General features: G+C 39.9%; 3 protein-coding genes across 8 annotated transcripts in view; all 3 read left to right on the top strand.

Annotated features, from left to right (window-relative positions):
* Nucleotides 1-9,430, top strand: part of LOC109860892 — a 13,100-nt gene extending 3,670 nt beyond the window's left edge. For both annotated transcript variants that reach the window (XM_020440307.1, XM_020440315.1), the window contains exons 3-5: nt 7,030-7,142; nt 8,063-8,402; nt 8,578-9,430. In XM_020440307.1, the coding sequence (XP_020295896.1) occupies nt 7,030-7,142; nt 8,063-8,402; nt 8,578-8,811 (687 nt within the window). In that variant the 3' untranslated portion in view covers nt 8,812-9,430. The remainder of the gene's footprint in view (nt 1-7,029; nt 7,143-8,062; nt 8,403-8,577) is intronic.
* Nucleotides 9,431-11,806: 2,376 nt separating this feature from the next.
* Nucleotides 11,807-15,442, top strand: LOC109860877 (BTB/POZ domain-containing protein 1-like). The gene is made up of 6 exons (XM_020440277.1): nt 11,807-12,582; nt 12,781-13,461; nt 13,523-13,682; nt 13,774-13,931; nt 14,018-14,249; nt 14,333-15,442. The coding sequence occupies exons 1-6, from the start codon at nt 12,290-12,292 to the stop codon at nt 14,492-14,494; spliced, it is 1,686 nt and encodes a 561-aa protein (XP_020295866.1). The 5' UTR covers nt 11,807-12,289; the 3' UTR covers nt 14,495-15,442.
* Nucleotides 15,443-16,224: 782 nt separating this feature from the next.
* Nucleotides 16,225-24,567, top strand: LOC109860732 (basic proline-rich protein-like). Of its 5 annotated transcripts, none has more exons than XM_020440016.1 (16): nt 16,225-16,417; nt 16,625-16,730; nt 16,816-16,948; nt 17,051-17,164; nt 17,242-17,363; nt 17,444-17,640; nt 17,716-17,864; nt 17,956-18,021; nt 18,103-18,260; nt 18,347-19,288; nt 19,381-19,611; nt 19,705-19,775; nt 21,184-21,287; nt 23,050-23,094; nt 23,182-23,394; nt 23,585-24,567. In XM_020440016.1, the coding sequence occupies exons 2-16, from the start codon at nt 16,689-16,691 to the stop codon at nt 23,854-23,856; spliced, it is 2,859 nt and encodes a 952-aa protein (XP_020295605.1). In that variant the 5' UTR covers nt 16,225-16,417; nt 16,625-16,688; the 3' UTR covers nt 23,857-24,567. The 5 variants fall into 5 exon arrangements, 3 of the variants coding, with proteins under 3 accessions (XP_020295605.1, XP_020295612.1, XP_020295614.1); XM_020440023.1 differs by having other exon boundaries at nt 21,187-21,287; XM_020440025.1 differs by having other exon boundaries at nt 23,563-23,678.
* Nucleotides 24,568-24,636: the final 69 nt, after the last annotated feature.

Below are 24,636 nucleotides of genomic sequence, written 5' to 3' on the forward strand. Positions count from 1 at the left end.
ACATAAACGCTTCACCGAAGCGGTTTCGATATAAATTACAAAATCCATCGAAACGATCTCTCCTCGATCGTTAATAACATCTGAAATTATAGCCTTCCGCTTATGAGCACGTTTCTGAATCTTTGGCGGTTAAAATGTAGAGATAAAAAAAAAAAAAAAAAAAAAAAAAAAAAACAACGAGAACTACTACAATGTTTGTTTGCGCAATATTTGCATAAGCTACTCACCATCAAGCTCCGGCGTGTTCGATGCTCCGGGGAACCCCCTAGCGTTTTGCGAGACGATACCGTCGAATGGACGCCTTCTCCTATTATCGCATGGGGCCCCGTTGTATAGAGGAGTTGTTGGAGCCTGTAATTTAAAACAATTTGGAAATAACATATTACGAATCGTATAGTCGGGGGCCATGTATAATGTGAAAGAGAAAGGGTGGGTCGGTCTTATAGAGAGCCGCGTGGCTCGCCTCGTGTTTTTTCGCGCGAATGATTTAGTGAGTCGTCGTGGGTGTATTTCGCCGCCGGGGCATCGTCCCTCTAACAGGATTCTTTTTTCGTACTGTCCGACTCGATATACGCGCGATCAGAGCGAGGGAAGAAGAGAGGAAGGAGAAAAACAAAAACGTACATACGTGCATTAGAATCGGCGGCGTTCGTTAACGCGGCTGCGCCACAACTACTATACCGAACTGTAAAATAAGAAACTTATAAAAAAGCGTCGCGCGCGCTTCTTCCTCGTTTTCCCAATTAACATTCCACTCGTTCCGGACGCGATGTCACGTTGCTCGCGCAACGGGGATACGACAGGTGTCGGCGATGGGACCACTAGTAGGCACTTATTTTACGGAAACCGCGTCGCGCGCGTCCCTCAGGTTTCCCACTTGAATCGCGGAGACTCGCGCGCGCGCGCCAGAAGTACATTAAAAAGAATTTACGACGCTTCTCTCCCTCTCTTGAGCGATTCCGCTACCCGATCTGTCTGCCTGGGCACTCGCGGCCATCTGTGAAATCTCACGTGGCGCGTAACGACGACGCGAGCGGGTCGTCATTAATTCGTCGCGTCAAGGAGAGTAGGAGGAGAGAGTCCTCGCGGAGTCTCGCGGTCTCTCACGCGCGCACGATTTACGCGCGCTCGCCGCCGCGCGTACGAAACGGCAAGGCGACTAACCAAATATTTATACACGTCAATCATAACACACGGCGAAGCATTCGCTGTCTAAACAGCCCGCGGGTCGCCCTCCCGTGCGAGCCACTTCGCCGCATGGCCATTCATTGTGCCCGGCGGCACGCTGGAGGACCTTTCATTGCTTCTTACCTATCTCTAACAGGCACTCGATAGTTGCCGTTTGTCATGCGCTCCACCACGCGCTTGTTTACTTTTCCACCGGGAAAGAAAAAAATCCACATCGCGCGCTCCCTCGACTCGCGCGCCCGGCGACGCGCGCGCCGACATGTGCGCGCTCGCGATATTTGTGACCGCGAGAACGCGCTCGCCCGGCTCGTGTGTTTTTCCGCGCGTTCGTGAACGAACGAGAACGTCGAGAAAACGTGGATTAAAAATAGGGAAGATTTCGAATTCCGCTGCTATATAAGAAATCACCTTGTTCTTTGCTTCTTCATTTCGAAAAGAGATGAAGAGATAAGATGAGACGAAATGTGATCTCTTGTACTAATCGATAATAAACGACTGATTAGCTAAAAATGTAAAAAAAAAAAAAAAAAAAAAAAAAGCAATCAAAAGTAATTTAAAACAAAAAATGCAGACGTATCGAACGAATATTTTGGCGCGTGATGCAAATGTAACGCGAAGGAGAATTTCGCTGATGGAATCGGCGAAAATCGAGTGGACGTGTGGATCGAGTGACTCTCACGAAAACGTTCGATAAATGGCGAAACGCCGGTGTTGAAACCACCTTTGGCACTTTGCAATAAAGCCGGGAATGCCTCCGGTCCTTATAAACGCACAAAGCCTATGCTAATGATACGAGCGGTTGCATTGACGGCTGAGTAAATACGAGCCGGCCGCCGTCGAGTCCTGTCGCGAGTTTATCGTGTAAACTGCCGTTAATGATTGCCAGCAAAGGCCAACCGGCCGTCGTTTCAGCGCGCGATGCTATTTTAGCGGCTCGGGCTTAATTTGGCGCGCGGGTCCCCGCTATCCGATCATTTAAATTATCCGGAAGCAGCGGATAATTATCGCACGGTCGTCAACGCGTGGAGATCCTCTATGGAGTCATTAGCACCGATTTGCCTCTCGGGACGGGAACGACGGCGCGCTATACGTCGCGAATAATTAGTCGCGGATTAACGAAGGCAATTAAACGTTTTTGCTATTCGACGTTTTTATATTTGTCGCGGACGAAGATAAGCTCGTGAGAATATCTTCTCGTGAAAATGCTCACAATTTATATTCGCACTTGACAACTTTTATACGAAGTACAAATTTTCGCGATGTTTAACGAACATCGTAAAATCTTGGTCGAAACGCGAGCCTTAAGTTGTTACGAGCGCGTAAAAGTTAAAAGTGCACGTGTTAAACTACCGTTCAGTTCGAGGAGAAACTGTACTAATCTCGATGTCGCGCGCGCGCGAATGGAGTAGTAAAATTCACAGAAAGTTATAAGGTACATTCTTTCGCAAGTAGATTAGAGCTATATCTATATCGTAAAATAAACGCGTTTTTGCGCGAGCAACGCGAGATTAACAGTTCACTTCGTTTGTGCAACAAAAAAGTAATTTATTAAAATATATAAAGTAAACACACGCGACAGGACATTTATTTAAAGAGCGTTCAGTGATGTAAAATAATTAAGATACGCGTCTATACGTACTTCTTTATACTACGTCGTTTTGCGTTTTTTTTTTTTTTTTTTTTTTTTACCTCGTGTGTTCTGCATAGCCAAGCGCGCGATATAAAATCAAGTGGGACGCGATACTTTTCTGCATATATTTCGCAAGTATGTCTTTCGTCATTTGCGCGATCGCGGCGCGCGGAATTGATATTCAAATCGCGATGGCTTGTTAACGATACGCGATACAATATCTCATTAATTTATACGACGTTAGAGACGTCGTCGTCGTCGTCGTCGTCGTCGTCGTCGTCGTCATCGTCGTTGTTGCCGCCGCGACAGGCGGAGAAACGGACGCCCGTGCAAAAACATACGCAATGTGACGCGGCACAATTTTCCGAGAGTTAACCGCACACGTACCTCTGCTCGTGCCCGCGCAGACCTATAAATTATTGCCACGCGTTTTCCTCCAATCGCGGCACACACCCGCGCACCCGATGAAAAACTGCGCGGCCAATGGCGCGAGAGAGAATGCTCGCCGCGATTATGTTCGCCGCGTCGCGTTCAACCGCCGCCTCCAGTCGCGCGCAGCCGCGCGATATAAGGATCCGCGGATTATATCGTGCGTTGTCTCGCGCGGCGCAAACGCATCGACGCGATTTTCCTGTTGACGCAAGACCGCGTCGGAACGAAAAGCGCATTCGTCGTTTCGCGCGATATACACCGCTTCTGCGCTTTTACGATATATATTAATCATATTTCTGAAACGCGCATTTTTTGTGCCTTTTAAATATATAACAACAAACCTTTAAATTTTTCTCCCGTTCCCGGTGCACTCTGTAAATCTCGCGTTCCCGACGGCGGTGATAAATAACGTCGCCCCGCATATTACTTACGCCATCGGGACGAATAAAAAAACACGTCCGAGTTATCATAATTAACCGTTTACTCGGCATTTCGCGTCGCAACCAGTCTAGGTAATCTCGCTCGAACTGTGCATCGACGAATTGTCGGAGAGTTATCTCTTTTCTAAATGGTCGAAAGAGAAACGAGATATGAGAATAAGTAAATCTACAAACGAAACGCGACACCTACAAATTTTATCGCGATACATTACATTTCCGACACCGCATATCTTTCTCTTCCGACAGTCTTCAACATCCAAAACATATTGCGGCAAACATTTGATTGAGATGATGAATTCGATGACAGACGATATACGTCGAAAATATAAATTCGCGCACACGTGTACGCGCAATTAATCGTCACCGACTTTTCGGACTCCTTCGACCCAGGAAGAAAGAGAGACACCCACACACGGTCCATGTGGTGCGCGTGGAGACATAAACACGTCGACCGATAAATCGCGTCCTCACGATACTGAGGCCCGCTCGATTCCTCGAACGTTATCGGTACACCGGGGGTATTATCGTGGATACACATACACACACGTATAATCGCAACGAGTCCCAAGTGTATTCCGGGTGACACGAGATATACGAGGTGGGGAAAAGAGAGAGACTAGTCGTGCCGCTGTGGTCGGCGGGCTCCGTGTGTGTAGCGTCATCGTCAATGCGTTATGGGGTTCTAATTGCGTCACAAATTATTTTCCACGTGGGAGGGACGATATTTCGTTCTCCGGTTGACGGTCGTGGCGCGGCGAAGACGATCGTAATAAGAGGGAAGAAAATGTTACTTTATCGCTACCTTCGAATGAGTCTAAAGTAACTTTTGGGATTAGTGCCCGATTGAACGTGATCGGGTATTATCGGGTACGATTAATACGATGATAATTGATTGCACTCATCCGCAACATTAGTCTCTTCCCTTATTGAATATTCCAGCAATTAGAGATACACAAATGAGGCGGGAAGTTGGAATCCCTATAATTGTTGCTGAGATAGATACAAAAGGGGGCCAGCGAATGTCTTTAGATAAAGAAATACTTTCCGGTGTTTCTCTTTTTCTCTCTCTCTCTCTTTCTCTCTCTCTCTCTCTTGGTATACGTGTGTGTGTACATGTGTGTCTGTGTGTACACACAAATTAAAACGTACATAAATTACATTTATCCAGTCGAAAGAGATAAAACTCGGAACGCAAAAGAAGCCATAAAAATGTCGTCTCCGGTTAACTTCAACGTCGCGCGCGGTGACTTATAGCGGATCGGTCCGTATTTTTGTTCGGCCGATCGAAGAGCGCGCCGATTCTCTTTAATGTGCGCGCGCGTGTATACACGCGGTGTATATACGTTATATATTCGTGGAGAACGAGTTTGTGCGATCCCGCGGCTTTTTTAAGCCGCGCGTACACGCCGCGGCGGTAAATCTTCTTCCGGCGAGGATTGATAATGATCGGGGTGGGTGTATATAGTCGCGAACTTGTCAGACTGTCATTAGTCAAAATTGCGAAGGACGAACGATGATTGGCCGGAGATCGGAGCGCCGGAATATACCGCGCGAGGGAATCGCGTCGGAAACTCTCACGAGAGAGAACGAACCGGTTAATTTAGACTTTCGCAAAAGCGTGTGCGCGCGTCCCGGCCAATGTTTCATCATACCGTAAGGAATACGGGAAGAAAAGAAAATAAATCCGCGGCTCTCTCTAATTGACGTCTTTCAAGATGCGCCGGGGCGCAATCCCGATGACCAACATCGTTTCTTCGGGAACATCGCCGTGAGATCTCGCGACTGCGCACACCTGTGAGATAATCACTATCGGTATGCCCGTTTATTTACCCGATCTTAATAAACAGTTAATATCGGAACCTCTTAATTGCACGTGCAAACGATTCAGAAAAATTTCGCAGCGATCGTTCGGTGTCTCGTTTCAGCGTGAAGTGTCTGCGCGGCTCTCTCCCTACACGATTATAAAGTCGCCGTGTCAGTGAAGAGAATTTCTTCTCCATTCGGATGACGCAAGAATCCGATAAGAATCGCAAATGCGGGGATGAGAGAGGGGGCGACGCGTGTGGTCTACTCGCGTGAATATCCGCTTTAAACCAAACGCGCGGTATTCGCGCCCAATACGAGAGTACGGGCAGACGCGCCGCCGCTGATGGCTGCTTAGTTAAATCGTTTACCCGCAGGAATGATGGCTTAATTAAAACGTCGGCTACATCGCGTGTCCCGCTTATACAGACGCAGTCTTTGCCGCAAAAGCTTTCGTTCGGTCTGATATTTACGTTCCACGTAATAAAGAAACCGATTGTGTCATCGGTATTCGATAATCAGCTTATATATCGGATCTGTGTTAACATGCGACAAAATTTTCTCTTCCCTCTCTCCTAAATTAATTCTAAAAGCCATTTGTTCAGCATTTTATTATTTGCGGTTATTTATCTGTTCTCTTTTTTTCGAGACCACAATCGTAAATATTATCATCTTACGCGCAACCTCGGCAATATTTCTGTACAAAAGCGATGAAGTAAAGAGAATTTAACTTCACTCGAGAAGCGGGTCGGTTTCCGCGCGCAATTTCCGGTGACGAGTTGTACGCACTTGGCGGGCGCGCGCGCAATTAAATCGAAAGTGTGCACCGCGCGCGAAGGTGAGGCATGCGCGTTTTTTTTTTTTAACAAGCGGCGAGAGACGGCGCCGCGAGGCCTGTTTTGCATAAAAATTATTAAGTCGAATTAATGTTTTCACCTCCACGTACGCGCGCGGATTCGGGCGATGCGTGACTAACGCCGCCGTGCTTTTTTGCACGTTCGCACATTGCCGATTTCTCGCCCACTCCACCTTTTCTTTCCCGCAAAAAACACTGAGCCTGAGTATTTTCTCACGCGTGCAATTCTTCATCGCCGAGATGTATTAATAGGCGCGAATTTTCTAATCCGACAATTCGCAAAAGTTACCGAGTCATGCGCATTAGTCTCTGTCAGCGAACGAGTATGACGGAGTTGTTTGCATTTGCGCCGCATCAAAATAGCACGATAAACGCCACTAATATCGCGATAAATGGAAATATACGGTTATTTAATCGACAAACAATTCAACCGAGATTCGGAATGCGGTTTTCAACGAATGTTACGTTGCGAGATATAAATAAATTACGAAGAATTCAAAATAAAAAATTAAATGATAATATCAGATACAACGCACACATTTCTCAAACAATAATTACACGTATTTTTTTTTTTTTTTTTGGTTGATATTGATATGTATTTATGGTTTTAACGGGTTTAATGACCGAACGCGGATGTGAACAAACGGTTTATATACACGTTTGCGATGTGCTTGTTGCAGGTGGTTTGGCTGACCGCAGTCCTGTGCCCGCGGCTTACTGCCGCCAACAACCTGACTGAGTTCCTCTCTCGAAGACCCAGGGAACACTCTTTCAAAGGACATATCTCTCGCTGGTCAGTACAGATTTACCGAATAAAAAAAAGAAAAAAAACAAAAAAACGTAAGCAAACGAGACTCGATCGGTTTTGCGCAACCTTAATTTGTTTGCGTAATAAGTCAAACGACGTATATTTTTTAAAAATATTTTAAAGAAATATGTAAAATAACAAGAAAAGGAGACACACATATGTTAAAATACATAGCGCCTATTTGCACTACTTTGTTCTTGATAATCACGCCTCATTTGACGATACTTTGTGCGTAATGATCGATCAAAATGCGCGCGAACGCGTTTACACGTCGCATTTAAATATTCGTCGAATGCGATCGGAGTGCGCTATCTTAATTATCATTAAGCTGCATACTCAAAATGCTAATAACGTACACAAAACGAAGTAAAGTATCGTGTCACGTGGAATTTTTTCAACCGCGACAACATTCTACCGCGTAATTTAGATATTAGCGCATGTTATCACGTCGAGAGGAATATCGGCGCATGTGTGTTTCTCTCCGGCGAATCGAATGCGATTTAAATTTAACAGGACTCGCGGCGCGGCGAGGCACGCTTTTTATTATTTTTTTTGCATATATTTCTCATTAAGAGTCGCTTGTTAAAAACAAAAACGACGATTATGCGCCGTACGATTGAGAGTTTTTAATCCGAGAAAGGTTCCATTATAAATATACATATATCGTGCTGCTTGCGCAGCGCTGCTCGCAAAGAAAATATCAGTAGAGTGAAAATACATTCGATTGGAAGAGTGAAAACTAGAAATCGATCGAACAAGAGCAACGCGAAAATCAACTCTCGGTCACGGTCTCTTTGACGAAGCGTTTCTTCTTCCGAGAATTTGTTTCTTTGATTCTTTACTCAACTCGTCCGTCGGGGAAAACAATCATAACGCAAATTTCGCATTGCAATAATTCCCCGCAGGGAAGAAGTACCTACACTGGAGGAGACGGCGAACAAGAGGATGACGTATCGGGAGATGCAGGCGCTCCTGCGCCAGGAAAGTGGCGACGACGGCTTCCCGGTCGAATGTTGTCCCACGAAAACGGAAATGGTAGAACCGGTCGGCGGTCGAAATCAACAGAACATGTACGTCCAGCTCTATCGGCACGGCCAGAACGTCCAGAGGTTCTTCGAGAAGTCCTGCAGGGAGGACGTCCTCAACAAGCCGTGCAGGTTCATCGATCGGAAGTTTAGCAATCAGTCAAGATGCGTGCAGAAGTTCATGTACATGTACGCGATCGTCGAGACTCCCGGATCGAAGGTACGGCCGCGTGGATTGTCAAGATGACTAATGTTATTTGTTTTTTTTAGTGAGGCGATGGGATCAACGAATTTAATTTACATCCTGTTAAAATTTTCAGTAAATAACCGTGCACTATGAGAAGAAAGAGAGTAGAAATAAAAGTTTGGTGTGGCTTCTTAATTTCTGATTTAAGGTCGAAGTGGAGGAGCACAGGAGGCACCATCACAGAGAACACCATCGTTTAACCGAGTTTCCTCCCAACAACACCGTGAGCGGATCCGGATGGGCATTAGACTACATCGAGGTGCGAACTGGCTGCAGCTGCGAGATCACGCCAAAGCCGAGGAAGAAGAAAGTCACGGCGACGAAGGCGAGGAAAGCGAAGAGCAAACAACGTCACGCGAAGGATCAAGAGTTCGAGACGTGAGAACACACATTGACATCGCGCCCTAATGTTATTGTGCGTGCAAAAGCTAGCGCCGAATCTATCGCGCGATTCCCGAGTCGCGATTCGTCGAGATACGTGCGAGGCAAAATTCGTCGATTCGTTGTGCGCGATTAGCCGTTTTTCGACAAAAGGAAAAAAAACGCGAAATCGCGAATCTTCACGAATTTCCGACGTATCTTTTCGCGAATCGCGTAACACGAATTGCGAATTGCGTAAAGTGTGGCGACTAGCTTAATTGTGTTGCGAAAACCGACCGAAAAGGACGCGAACGTGAGATCGCAAGAAAGTATTGCTTTCGCATCGGATATCGCAGAACGCAATGAGAAACGTTACCAACAATCGTATCATCGATTTTCTGATGACAATGACATAATTAATTTATTAGAATATTCTATCCCGCGCAGGCGTGGCGCGTCGTTTTGTGTATGGCGCGTTCATTGCCACAATTCGCTGAGATCCCACACCCTATTGGTGCTCTACTTTCACGAGTATCTCTCTCTCCGTTAGTTTATTTTAGTTTTCCCTATTTATTATTACGACACATATTCGTCTTGCATTTGCTTCGATAAAAGCTTATTGCGAATTTTCGAATTTGGCGTACAAATGTATTAATTTTCACACACCGACAAATCAATCTCGGTGTAATAACGCGACGTTCACAGAGCGAATCTTTAGGATAATATTGGAATGATTGTGTTAGATGTCTATATACTAAGATAACGGACATTTGTGTCTCGACTAGAGAGAAGAGTTTCATTTAATTTAACGCTATAGCTTGCTAAATCTTTAATATGCATTTTACTCTGGCGGCCAGTTTTTAATTTCGTACCTTTACGTATTACATTGATGCGTCCGTATGTATTCGGTGCAAATTATCTCGCGATAATTTTACTTGAAAATAGAGAATATATATATATATATATATTTCGATTAATTATATATATTTTATATAGAATTTAATTCACACTGCATTTATATGTATAGATCTGCAACGCGCGCATTGTTACACGCCAATCAAGCGAGAGGAAACGCGCGTGTACATATTTAGTTCTAAAATTTATTTAACTAAACGAATATAAGATAAATCTAATAACAATAGACGTGGAGAGAACTGATTAGAACGAATAAAAAAGCAATGCCAATAGCCATGACAATGATTAAGAAATCTGATTATGTTGTAAGAAAAAGAGAGAGAGAGAGAGAGAGAGAGGGGGAGATGCAGAGGAATTACTTATACAAATGTGTTAAAATTAAGTTTTCCGCTTCCGCAGATTTTTTCATTGCACATCGACGCGAATAAAATAAATTGCAGCTCTTGACAAAAAATATTTCCTTTGCAAAATTATTTCTTTCAAATATTTATTTTACTCCCTTTAGTTTTCTTATACTGATTTCTGAAGTGTCGATCATTTCGCGCATTAACGTCACGTGCAATGTAGAGATTTGTGGATGTACTTGTTGTATTTTTATCTTACATGTATTGATAAAATAACTGTTGTAGCAAATAAGAAAGATATTTTACATGCGCAGCTGTACATATTTCTGAAATAAGCAATATGTTTTGTGTCACAATGTTTATGTAATTTTTTTTTTCTAACATTAACACACACGAGTTTTCGCGCCTATACAATTTTGGATATTGTATCCCTTCATCGTTAAGTGCCGTATTAATAGTGTTAAGTGTGACTTCGACAATCGATACTATTTGTTGTATTATATCCGTAATAACCCATTGTGAACATACGTGAATATGCTCTTGCCTAGTGTAAGCCGTCATGTGTAAACATTGTACATAAATACATCATTAATATACTTGTTACAAAACCTGATTGGGCGTCAACGTCATTTTTTCCTACTTTTTGTCCTATTGTCAACTACTTTATTTATATTTTAATTTAGTGCACAGAAAAAGTGCCAGAATATGAGAAAAAGAAAAAAGCATCAGAACGGCCAAATGTGTACCTCGAACAATTTATGGATGCGTTTTAAGATTCACTAATGTTAATGTCGAAAATCTATAGTTCGTGTTATGCATATTATAAATTTTCGGTACTGGCGGTGAACTTGAAAACGCCTATTGCGTTTCTAATTCTGTCCTCGAGCGCACACGAATAGCGGTTCTTGCTCGTGTGCGTACCTTCGTCACCTCGGTACTGGCCGGCTCTTTTAGTTTTTTCTCAACTCGACACTTGGACTTGTGCACATGTATAAAAAACTCTCGCACGGTTGTGGACATAGCACGGAATAAAACCATGTCCACGTTTGAACATAACGTACGTACCGACAAGTCGTTCGTGGACACGGCTACGTAGTTGCCAGTGTGCACCACCCATGGACATTGCGCTGGCTTACAGGGCGGAAAAGCGATTACACGTTCTCTCTTATAGGCCTGGCCGCTCTCAGTCTTCTCTCTGACTTGAAATCACGTGTCTTTAAAAAACATGACTAAATTACAGTCACGTGACATGGAAGAGAGAAAAAACAACACATGACTAAAGTCACGTGACTTTACTTTAGTCACGTGTCTTTAAAAACGAAGTCTTTTCTCGCAAATCCATTCACTTCGCAGCCAATTTTTCAAATTTAATCGAAATCGCGATAACCGCGCGGAATGACAATTATATGTGCGTATGACGTTCGCGACGAACACTTAACGAAAAACTTCTGACAATATTTCGCGACAATTTACGTTCTTACGCGATATAACACAAGAAACACGAAGCGGTGACGAGATGCGATTTCGCGATCCGCGCGGCGGCCATTACTGGCTCAGGCAATTCGAAATCTATTGAGGGGCGCACCACTTCGAGAATCGCAATATTGAATCGCAGTACCCGGCTATGTACGTTTTGTATATGTATATATATATGTGTATCTTTACTTGTTAGACACGAACACAATTTATTTATCAAGTTTAGTTGCATTGCGCTTAAAATATGAAATTAATTGTATATTTAGAGAAAAAACCCTCCTTTGGCATAAGAACAGCGAAGTAAGTGCACAAAGTGCAACGGAAACGGACAGACAGGAGGGACTAGTGCGATTCAAAACCATTTTAAAAACGAAAGAGTAAATCATTACATACGCAATAATTTAATTGAAATATATATATGTTTTTTTTATAAGTGTACGTACTCGATGTGACTCTCGTTTCGTTATTTCTTTCAAATCAGCTTTCATTTCACGCGGTCTTGCGACAAAAAACTCCCCGCGGAGAGCACGGCGAAATACGATGTCGCTGTCAGTTGCTTAGTGCGTCATCACTAGTCTTCGCGTTGAGTGAGAGCAGCACGGACTTGTCCTTGTGAAGGGGATCGCGATCGCGAGGAGTGGAAACTGTGGAAGGGAACAACGCGCTTGACAAGCGCCAGCCGTCGCTTGCCTCGCTTGGCGTGAAGCGACGGCATTAAATGATACAGAGTAATACGCAGACAAGCATTACAACTCGTGTGCAGACATGTCTAAGGAGACCGTCATAAACGACGTGCCGAACGTCGCGATGAGGCTGCAGGGCTTGCAAGTTGAAGTGGTCGAGGTGCCGGAAGATGAGACCGATCAGGCGGAAAACGCGATGTTCTTGATGAACGGAGCCGTCGGCGGCGGACCGTCGTCGTCGTCGTCATCGCGCGAACCGCTGCAGAACATCACCCTCTCCCGGGCACGACGCGGTCTCAACTTTGCCAGTGACGAGGACGTGTCCACTAGCTCGTCGGTGTCGCGAAGCGAGTCCCTGGCTTCGAACGGCGATAAGTAAGTATTGAACTCTCACCAAAGATCTGAAAGTAGAACAGAACGTCAAACGTCAAAGTGCGTATTTTATAGATATAGAACAGGAGAAAAATATGGAATTGTATGTTGATTTAGTGTTGTTTATCTGAAATGTTTTAGCTGTTTACTCTCGAGATTTTACTGCAATGTTTGATGATGAGAATGTGTGACCTTTTCCAGCCGGCCACCGACCAATGCCGCCAACACGTCATATTTGGAAGGACAATCTCAGAACAATGCTGTATTGGAGAATTCTCCTATAAATAATCAACCGACATACAACTGGCAGAGTACAAAGGCGACACTGCGCGAAAGGATTGCTTTTCTCTTCAATAATGAAATATTGTCAGACGTGACGTTTCTGGTGGGAAGAGGAACGCAACAGCAACGTATACCAGCTCACAAACTAGTCTTGTCTTCTGGAAGCGCTGTGTTTGACGCAATGTTCAATGGCACACTTGCGACAGCTTCTTCAGAAATAGAAGTACCTGATGTTGAGCCTGCTGCATTTTTGGCAGTGCTTCTTTTTCTATACACTGACGAGATACAAATTGATCCCGAGACTGTAATGACAACCTTGTATACAGCCAAGAAATACGCGGTGTCTGCTTTAGAAAAGCACTGCGTTGATTATTTGAAGAACAATCTGACAAGCGATAACGCTTTCTTACTCTTGACACAAGCTCGTCTATTCGATGAACCACAATTAGCTGCATTATGCTTGGACACCATAGACAGAATCACAACTGAAGCCCTTAGTGCTGATGGATTCACAGATATCGATATCGACACACTGATGATAGTCTTAGAAAGAGACACTCTTCATGTTAGAGAATCTAAACTATTTCAGGCTGTAGTAAGGTATGGCGACTATCATTGCACGATATATTCTTCAGTTATTATTGTTTGAATTTCTGTACAGGTGGTCAGAGGCTGAATGCACAAGGCGGCAATTAACGGTCATTCCAAAGAACCAACGTATGGTTCTCGGCAACGCTTTGTCCTTGGTTCGTTTTCCGCTCATGACAAAAGAAGAATTCACATCAGGACCGGCACAATCTGGCCTATTAAATTACGAAGAGGCTAATATCTCATAATAGTTTTTATATACATATCACATATATAATTTTACAGGTCTGTTATCTCATGTATAACATTCAATTATTTTTTTAGGTCTTATCTTTGTTCTCATATTTCATATTAAATCCCAAACCGTCAGTGGACTTTCAAACGGTGCCGCGTTGCTGCATGACAGGCAAGGAACAAACTGTTTGCAGGTTTCAGCACACCAAAAGCAGATGGGGATATTTTGGAACTAGCGATCGTATCCGGTAATTATGATTAAAATCGACAGAATTTTAACATCAAAATTGTACAACGCTCGGATATTGTGTGTAGCGGTGTTGATTATTTACAGATTTAGAGTGGACAGATGTATTTTTTTACTTGGCTACGGCGTTTACGGTGGTATGCAACCGTCGATATATGAAGTAACGATGGAATTAATTCACACTTCTTCGGGAAAAGTGGTAGCCACGAACACAACAAGTTTCACTTGCGACGGATCAAAGTACACGTACCGTCTAATGTTTAAAGAATTAGCGGAGGTCTTGCCAAACACGACGTATACGGCATCGGTATTCTTTAAGGTTGTTGAACTCATCTCTTGCTAATTTATTATTTATATGCGCGTATATGCTTTATGTAGAAAATTTATAATTTTTTATTTCAGGGTCCAATCTCGCATTACGGCACAAAAGGAATGAAAACTGTGATGGTGGATACTGATTTGGATAATACGAAGGTGAAATTCGAATTTAGCAACGAGTCGGGAGATTGTAATGGTACAACGGTCGAAAAGGGTCAAATTCCCGAGTTTATCTTTTATGTGTAATATTTTTTCGTACGTATAATAATGACATTCCTCTTATTTTTGATTGGTTGGCTATGTCACAAATTAAATTAAATCTTGTTAAGTTTGTACAAAACAAAGTATACCGAGATTTCTCTCGATTATTTATCTCGTATATGATTGTTTAAAAGTTTTTTTTTATTTAAGTTATTTTATGTATATGTGTGCCACTTTGTACACACAAAAGGATTAATTCAATATATTTATACGTAAAGATTCTCTTAATTTTATCGAATAGTGTAAATTAAGAAATCCATAATGCAACACAATAATGCAAAAAAAATATTAATCTTACGATGATATATATCGATATATATATATCGACAATGCTGTATAATATACAGCATTTTGATCTATGGCAAGTATTTGCAAAGAGTATTTGACTTTTAAAATTTTAAATGTTTAAATAATTTTAATGTTGCTTGTGATGTTAATTATATTAATTACACGAGTTGCTCGAAAAAGATCGATGGTTAAAACTGGAGATGTACAATCTATTTTTTTATCATTTTAATTCGAATCTTTGTGAACAAAATTGTAAACGTTAAAAGATCGTGACTAAGTACACAGGTGAGATCACTAACACGCGTCGTAATTAACAAATATTTGTGACATGTGCACGTTTCAACTTTGCCTAAACGTTTTGCTCGAAACATGTTTGCCGATGTTATTTAAAAACTTCTGGCAAGAACGTTTAAAACACTTCTTCAAAGAGTGCAAAAGTATATATAATTAATGCAATAAAAGCCTAAAGCATTTTTCGAAGTATTGTTTAGTAAAAAGTAGCATTTTAGTGGTCACACGCAATGTGTCACGGAGATATGTAGAAATCGAAGCTCCCATTGCTACCCTGATAGGAAAATATTTACAAAATTATATGTGACGAAATCTTGCACTAAAATTGTAATTTGCAATTACGTACAGATATATTTTAGAAAATAGATGTAAAAACATTGATCTTTTATAAAATATTTGTGTTTGTTTGCAAAATTACTTTCCAAATACTATTTCGTCAAAGAATAACGATATGGCGAATCATCTTAGTGCAATCATTGCAAAATCGTTGTCACTCATGATGCCGTTTTTGTGCAATATTTTCACAATTTGCCTATTAGGGTACATTCAAGTACGGGAAAAGTAGTCGAACGAAAGTAAAAAAATCATCATTTTGATCGCTCTCTGATATATTGTATCTTTATCTACTAGACACACTCTGATAATTGTGATTCTAACATACACTTTCTTAGTCATTCAAGAGAATACACTTGAATCTAAAGTTTTGTTAACAATATACACGTGGTGCTAGAAAGCTAATGAGAGATAACACCCTGTTATCCTAGCATTTATAAACTATATAGTGAACTTGAAATATACATATATATATATATATATATATACACATATATATAAATAAAAAAAGAATGTGTCAATCTGTGTTTCCTAAAACAGTAACAAATATACATAAAGTTTTGTTTGTGATGTATTAATTATAAATCTAAGAAAAAATGTTAAATAAATAAATAAAAATTTATTTCACAATAAATTCTTTACAACTCCTTATATTATTTCCATCTTTTAATGCATTTACAGTGTTTCTTTTTTCTTGTTTTACTAAAAATGCATTAAAATGCATTTATCTCCGCTTGAATTTGCTTTCTCGACGAATCTGCCTTGGTAGATGTCGTTGTTATGCACAGAGGAGTTGCACACTTGCAGTTGGTCGCAATGTCGAACAATTTAACATCCGTGATCCATGATTAGTTGGCACAAAGTCATGTCAAGAACGGTTTGAGGAAGTGGAGTGACTTTTTTGTGTTGTTTCGTAAATATAATATTCAATCCACCTTTATGTGTGAGAAAGTACATGGTTGACCGTCCATGCGGTGTAACATAACCACTTGAAAAGTGAGTAGAAACATATTGTGTATACAAAAGATTGTAATTGGTTCTTCTCATTGAAACATAACCTATCGTTTTAACGATTTATTAGCTTTGACGTTTGATGAAACTTTGTAACGTATGTTGTTACCAAATGCGATTCTTTTCATCTGTAATCGTCGCTACAGCTCTCCTGGCTCATTTCCTGATATTATTTTCGATTCTATCTTGCAGCTTCTGACAATGTTAGGATCATGAGAATTACTGCATTGTTTCCAGTAATACATATTTTATCTCTATGGCTAAGGGAAAATTAAGAGGTTCTGACTCCAACAGTAAGGTATACTGTTCAATTGCTGATGAATGATTTCAGTACATATTTATCTCTTTTCATATTAAACTGCATATGTATCTTTTGCAATTAGATAACTGCATCAAATACAACATTTAAAAATGGAGAAACATATACGTGGGAATTTGAGATTAATGAAACACCACCTAGTGCTAGAACATTACTTACCAAAGGCTACATACAAGATGAAATTAACTCGTTTTCAGGTACATCTTTTTGTTGTATTATATTTTGTAAGTTGTTTATAGATATAATATATATAACAACTTGTTTATGTATATAATATTTTGTATTTTCAATTTATATAGGAGCAACTGTATCAACACGTGGACGTTTTATGACAGAACAAGAAAAATTACGCTGTCCAAATGAGAGGCCATTGTATCTTTATATACAGGGACACACGAAACATAATGTTGATTGTATGTAGTTATTTATCTGTTTTTCTCGACATTATTTGATAAATATACTTCTAATAGACATTCTATTTGCACACTAGTGGCGATACAGAGGATCAAGGAAATTATCAAAACAGAACATCAGAGTTCCCTAAATAGACCAAGCAGGTTTACAAACGCCCCGCCGCCTCTTATGAGTCTACATTCCGGTATTACAACAGTGGTAAATAATGCTTTTTTAATATTTATTTTGTTTATATGTGCTTATCGTTGATATTGACTGATGTATTTATAAATTAATAGGAAAAGATTTGTGTCGGTATTGACAATGCGCCACAGGGATTTGATTTACGTGGACGAATATTAGGTGCTGGTGAAGCAAATTTAGTGTACATTAGAAGCGAAACGGGGGCAAATGTAATTCTAAAAGGTAGAGGGTCTCAATTTATTGACCCAATTTTAGGAGCAGAATCTCCAGAGCCACTTCACTTGTATATAGAGTAAGAATATTTTATATTATTTACAATTAGTGTGATACAAACAAAAGAGAATATATAATTTGTAATCTTATTTAGGCATCCAAAGCCGGAAGCGTTGCAAAGCGCAAAACAACTGGCTATCAATTTAATACAGACAATACAGTCTGAATTACAAACTTATATTCAGCAACAACCACCGCCTGTACAACCTCAGCAAGTTATAGAACAATCACAGTTACCACAAAGTATATAATAATTGTCACCTTTTAAACCTTTTTTCCATAAGTAAAGCAATTATAAATTGTATATACATTACCTCTCTCTTTATATTTACAGCTCAATTTCAAACTATGAACATTGGTACCTTAGCTCAGCCAAATGTGGTCACAATACAGCCTCAAGGTAGATAGTAAATAAAATAAATTTATTATTTTAACTACTAACATATAATATATATTTCATTCAAATAAGATTTTTTAACAGATATCATGCAACATCCTCAAAGTAATGTTGTGACATTACCCGCGACTATTCTCACAGCTACGGTGGCTGGTACACCAGCACCCGGTGTAACAGTTCCTCCTCCAGGAGTACACATACCACCTCACACTGGACCGTTAGTTCCACCTCCTCAAGCTCAGGTATGTAAATTCGAATTGCACTTAACTGTTACGTAAAATTATCTAAAAAAGATGGACGACGTATATAAATAAATATTCTTTTGAAGGAAATACAAACTTTCATGCCACCACCGTCAGTTGGACAAGTACAATTAATTGGTCCTCCGTCGACGGTAAGTCAAGTTCAATATCAGATACATCCCGGCCAGCCGTTGCAAATCCAGGGAATTCCGGGATCGCAATCCTCGCCACAGCCTGTGGCTCAAATGTACGTCATGAGCCAACCGCCGCCACAGAGTCCCGCGCAACAGAGCTTCATAACGAGTACGAACGTGCCGGTAAGCGGGGCGGTGTCGTACGTTTATACGCAACCGAATGTGCAACGACCCGCCACGCCATCCCAAGGAATTATCGAAACTGTTAATGTTAATTTGCAACAACCTCCGCCCACGGCGCCGCTCAATATAACGCAGCAACCACCACCGCCGTTGGTACATCTTCACTTTCCGCCGCCGAACTTCCCGCCAAATCAACCGCCCCCACCTGTGCCGCAAACTTATCAGATACAATATCAACAAGTGCAGGCACCTGTGTCGCAGTCGCAAACGCAATTTGTTTTGCAGTCTGGCGAGCATATTGTTCCGCCTCAGTTGCAACAAAATCACGAACAGTCCCAGGCCGTTGCTCAGCACATAATGCCGCCACAATTCGAAGGTCACGCGCCACCATTCCATCTACAAGTACCTCCACCACCATCCGCGCAAACCTTCCTAGTTCCGAATGCTCAATCGCCGCAACATCATCAACCACCACTTCCTCCGAGCGGGGAAATGCAACATCAGCAAGAAGGCCCTGTAGAGCAAGGCCCGTTACCACAACCGGTGCCACCTCCACAAATAGTTCCGCCACCGTCAATCGGTCAGATGCCAAATTCCATGAATTTCACGAGCGTGCCGCCGCCAACGCAACCGCCACCGCCACAAAATGCTCCGTGGCTTTATCAGGCTCAGCAGCCGCAGCAGATGCCGCAGTCACAAGGACAACTGCAGGTATAACGATACTAGACATTTATTGCTATAATTTATTCTTCGTAGAATACAACACAAAAATGATAACACAATACTTTCTTAATTATTTACAGATGCAAATGCCGCCTCAAAATATACCTCTTCATAACGTACCTCCGCCACAAATTCAAGCACAAATACAATATCATCCCCAGCACATACAATATCAAAACGGTCATATACCTACGCAAGTGCATTACACGATGCAACCGCCGCATCAGCAATTTGAGCAAAAGCCCGATTCACCGGAGCAACAAAAATCACATGGAGTAAAAAGAAGGTTTTCGGATGTAGACGGAGGTCAGGTAACGTATCATCTTAAATGTGTGACATATATATATATAGTGTTCACATGTGCGATCGTTTCACATGTATATTATTTGAATGAATATGTACAGGAACCACCGCTACCGCCACCGCCACCACCGTATCAATGCGCTCCATTACCTGCGCAGCGTCACGGCACAGGGTAAGTGCCCCTCAGAGAATAAAATTTATTGTTATTTATAGGAAAGCGCTATAATGTAGATATATCTAAAATTAAGATTAAATTTTTTTTAATCAAGTTACATTATACACTCCTTTTACATAAACGCACAAACGGTTAGATATTACTTGTGCGTAATACAAAGGAGTATACCGGTAATGTAACTTCAATAATTTTACGTAGCTACACACCTTGGTAAACCAAACAGGAAGATCTCATGCGCTTGAATAAAGCAGGTTTACCAAGATCTCTAGCAGTCTGTATAAATAAGTACTACTAAAAGACAAATTTTCAGAATTATAGGACATATTGTAATAACTACGCTAAAATTTGATCGAGATTTAAAACTTTATCGGTACGAAGAAAAACTTATTGACGAAGAAACAATTGCTTGAAATTGCTTATGCTTCACTTGTAGCAAACGCAAGTCTACGAATTATTGTAGTAGGAACATGAAGAAAATGTAAGCTACTATTGCACCGTTTTCTTCCAGAAACCTGCTTTTGCTAATATGAGGCTTTGTAATGTTAGTAAGAAAGTACAGAAAAGAAAAATTCAAGTATTTTATGAGATCTCTTTGTAATAGGTATATTTTTTATTCACAGGTATAAGTATTTCTGAAATCTTATAGAAGCCAATACAAACTATTGGCAAGAATCATTGGTCGTAAGATCCAGATATATCCATATATATACTCGGTAAAATTTTATTTAATTTAAAACAAAAAAAAAAAAAAAAAAAAAACAATTTGATTTGATGCACAATTTTGGTGTCTCTTTTAGTGTCCGTTTATAGTGTTCGTTTTAAGCATTTTAATAATTTTATAATCATGGATATATCTCGCTCTTTCACAAAACATATCTCCGAATTGTATGATTGTATAGATAGGTTTTTTTTTAAGTGTAAACAAATTTTTATATTATCTTTGCGAATGCAATAACCGCGCAAGGATAATAACCGACTTGCATTTTCCTTATGTCTTGTAATGTATGATTCTACGAAAGTAGAATCATTTATATAAATACAGCTTTTGCCAGAATCACCAATTTAATTATGTGTTCTCTTAGTATAAGCGATAAACCAAAAGAGAGATGGAATGCAACAATATAGTTGCTACTTTGCGGAACAGCAGCAATAAATAATTGCACAGATAATTTGAACGCACGTTGTAATGTTCTCTGTCTCATTACAATTGCGTTTCTAAGAAACGTTTTGTAAACGTTAAGTCTCGACATTAACTGTGATCTGGTAAAACCAGGTATTTTTTTTCATATTTTCAGAAGTATCCAAGGGTGTGCATCAGGTTTTTGTCTTAATGCTTGAAACGTACAAATTTTTTACAATTGTACAATTTGGGATTAATATTTTTTGCACCTGTGCATTGTTTAAGCAGAGAAGGTGATCGTCAACAGCAAGTCTTACACGGTCCACCCACATCTGCCGGTCTGCCACATGGAGATCGAAACAAGATGCTAATGCCACCTCCATATCCAGGTCTGTAACTAAGAGTATTTAATCCGAAAATAATGCTGGATATCTTTTGGAAATATTGAAAAGTTTACAAACAAAAAATATGCCAGCAGAAAGGTTGTATTCTTCAACACCGAGGTTTCAATCTCGCTTAATTCAGATACTAGATTCCCTTTGGAATATAACTTTGTTGCTGGCAGTTATATTTGTTTATCACACATATACATAAAAATATATAATTTGGAAATTACATGCAAAACCTTAATATCGTAGACAATAAAATTTCAGATAGGTATCTAGCATTGTTTTCTTAATACTCTTAGACTGTAGTATACTTATTTTATTAATGTAAATAATACTTTGTGGTAAACACGAGAGTGTAATATAAAACAAAATTTTTCTCGATTTTTTAATTTACATCCTAGCAATTTGCTTTTGTATGCATTTATTGAAGATATCTGCAGAGACGAACATCCGGAAATAATATAGATTTATTGCAACTTCACACCGCATATAGTGAATGCTTTTTGATACATAGAAAAAAAGAGTTAAATTTATTTATTATTATATATTATTTTTTTTAGATCAGTCAAAAAAAAAAAAAAAATAAATAAATAAAGCACTGCACGTGTTGCAAACAATTGCGAAGGCGTCTAAAGTATGTTCATTTTAATGCTTCTCTCTCTCTCTCTTTTTGTCTCTCTTTTTATAGTGTCTTTTTATTAAATATAAATCTGCAATTCCAGATATGCAAATACATATATAATCTGTGATTTCCCAGTTCAATGTTTGTTTATCCAGTGCTACCTGCGCTTACTGTTATTTAGGATTCTGTTATACGTATATTTTTAATATATTATTACTGTTTTATGTTGGTCTTATACTATTTTATATTTCTTTAGGATAAATAGACGTCTCTCCGTTTGTGTACTCAGGAAAGGGATACAGATGACTTCCGTTTAGGAGAAAAAAATATATGTTTATTATTTATATGTAGATATAAAAATTTGTTATAGTATAATACGAGTGACATATTTCCAAGGGAACCGATACCACATACGATCATTGTGTATCGTCTTTCTGACAGCATCATCAAGTATCAAAGTGATGTCGTCATATATTGTTGCAGTAGTTTGAACAGATGGAAGATACTGAAGAAAGGTGAAATAAATAGCACATTTTTTTAACAAATATAAACTTATTTTACAGATGCCAAATATCTGTACGGCTTCAGATTTTTAATGGAAGTTCTTCTAAGTATATATCTAATCGTGTACCCTCTCCATAGAAATGAAAAAAATTGCGTTGCTTGCTTTCAGACGGTAATAAGCGAATCTCTTTGCCAATATGACAATGGTTAAAGGCGTGAAGTGTCATTTCGATTTAGTCATGTAAGAGACCACAGACTCTATAAAAGACTGTTTCTTTTCATTGCTACAGTGTCCTCTCTCAAGCAGGAGGTGAAATCCGGCAGCAATCTACTTATAATACGTGGATACGATCTGGGAAACTTGTTTTACATACATAAATTAGATTTGCATCCAAATTCAGAAAACAGTCGCTTTTATGTTTTGCGTTTGTAATTAACAATATCATTTAATAGACATTGGAATATCATCAACATTAATTACGTTTCGCTAAAGAGTTTTAAGTTTATTTTTCTATATTTTCATAATATTTTTCATCACGTAATATTTGCTACTTTTAAGCATAATTTTACTTTGGATATAATTAGTAAGGACGTATTGTATTTTTCCTCTTTATAACGCACGTCTTAATCGTTTAGGTGAGAAACGAGGCTTGGATCAAAAGCCGGCAGGACTATCTTCAGGTATGCCATGTTGATGAGGTGCGATACTACTACTTCGTAGAAAATAATGTTGCCCGTTTCTAAGTATCTGATATATTTTGCAAATAGGAAATGAACAGAATGTAATGGCGGAACCTGGAAATATCCATGTCGGAAATGGTCCACCTCTTCCGCCTCCGCCTTCACCGCAAGCACCGTGGCAAAATCATCATGTTAGAGCTCCTTGGGGTAGACCACCGCCAATTCCAAGGGAAGGAGATCCCGCAGCCTGTCCGGGATTACCGCCTATTAATATGCCTCCACCTCAGATCAGGCCAAGAGGTAGGCGCTTATAACTACTTTGGAGTGTGATTAAAAAATTTAATATACCCACTAATTTTTTTTCTGTGAAAAATATATACTTGAAAACATAAAAAAACTGCACTATGTATATACTACATACAAAATTCTCTTTTGCGCACGATATATGACTTTTTAAAAACCTTCAAGGACGTGGTGGTGCTGTCTTTAGGTCCCGCTGACGGTAACCGTTCTCCCACTCAGAACGCCGTGTTAGAACAATCGTTAAACACCGAATACAATCAAATGCCGCCGTACACGACAAAACCGCCACCTTACAACGCGCATCCATTAATGCAATCTATCTGCAATCCACCACCGCCACCTCCGCCGCATCACCAACAGCTCCGGCCGCAGCATCCATCTCAAGCGATGCAGCATTACCAGGTGCCAATATCTCAGACATATCAGCCGCCGACGTCCTGTCCGCCATGGATGAATTGAAATAAACACACGCATCGCAGAGCGGCGTTTTTTTACTTCAGTATTGTGGCAGTGACCAATGGATGTTACGTACCAAATGCGACATTATTTGTTTTAACGGGCGACTTATCGTGATGTGACAGCGAAACTACAGATCTGTTTATCATTAAGAGCATCATGTTGTTTGAACAATTATTGTTTCTTGCGATAATTATTAATTATAATCTGATAATATGAAATGTACAATATGAGCATTACTGTAGCTAATTTAATGATCTCCTTCAAAGAGAAATGTTATACATATTGAACAATATTAAAAAAAAAAAAATGTAAATGTTAACGATTATTTATATTGTACGATTCGTATATCATATGCCTCTGTGAAGAAGAAAAATACGCAGAATGATAATAACGCCATGTTGGCGAGATAGTTACTTATTAATTGCGCGTTTCGTATCTCGATGCGAGAAGCGTGACAAGTGTGTATAGTACATAGATCTAGCGGAAAGTATGACATTATTACTTTGATCGAACAATTTTATCATTAATCATGTCTGAGAAGATGTACAAGCGAGTTTATTTCAATTATGATCCGCAAATGATAAAATTGCACATCACTTGTTTTGTATTTACACATACGACACAAGTACTCGTTCAAATGTATCGAATTTCTTATTTATATACGTGTAATATGTTTATATATATATTAAATATACACGTAAATGCTGTATGTATATTACAATATATATAATATATATTATTATGTATATCACGCATATATATATTATATATATATGTATA

The sequence above is a fragment of the Pseudomyrmex gracilis genome, unplaced genomic scaffold, assembly GCF_002006095.1.
Source record: "Pseudomyrmex gracilis isolate BER0280 unplaced genomic scaffold, ASM200609v1 scaffold_8, whole genome shotgun sequence".
Lineage (NCBI taxonomy): Eukaryota > Metazoa > Arthropoda > Insecta > Hymenoptera > Formicidae > Pseudomyrmex > Pseudomyrmex gracilis.

Coding starts and splice junctions, on each gene's coding strand:
- LOC109860877 (XM_020440277.1), top strand. CDS start 12,290: ATGTCTAAGGAGACCGTCATAAACGACGTGCCGAACGTCGCGATGAGG. Junction 13,683..13,773: donor GCCTATTAAATTACGAAGAG/GCTAATATCTCA, acceptor TTATTTTTTTAG/GTCTTATCTTTGTTCTCATA. Junction 14,250..14,332: donor CGGCATCGGTATTCTTTAAG/GTTGTTGAACTC, acceptor TTTTTATTTCAG/GGTCCAATCTCGCATTACGG.
- LOC109860732 (XM_020440016.1), top strand. CDS start 16,689: ATGGCTAAGGGAAAATTAAGAGGTTCTGACTCCAACAGTAAG. Junction 17,165..17,241: donor CACGAAACATAATGTTGATT/GTATGTAGTTAT, acceptor TTTGCACACTAG/TGGCGATACAGAGGATCAAG. Junction 17,641..17,715: donor CCACTTCACTTGTATATAGA/GTAAGAATATTT, acceptor AATCTTATTTAG/GCATCCAAAGCCGGAAGCGT.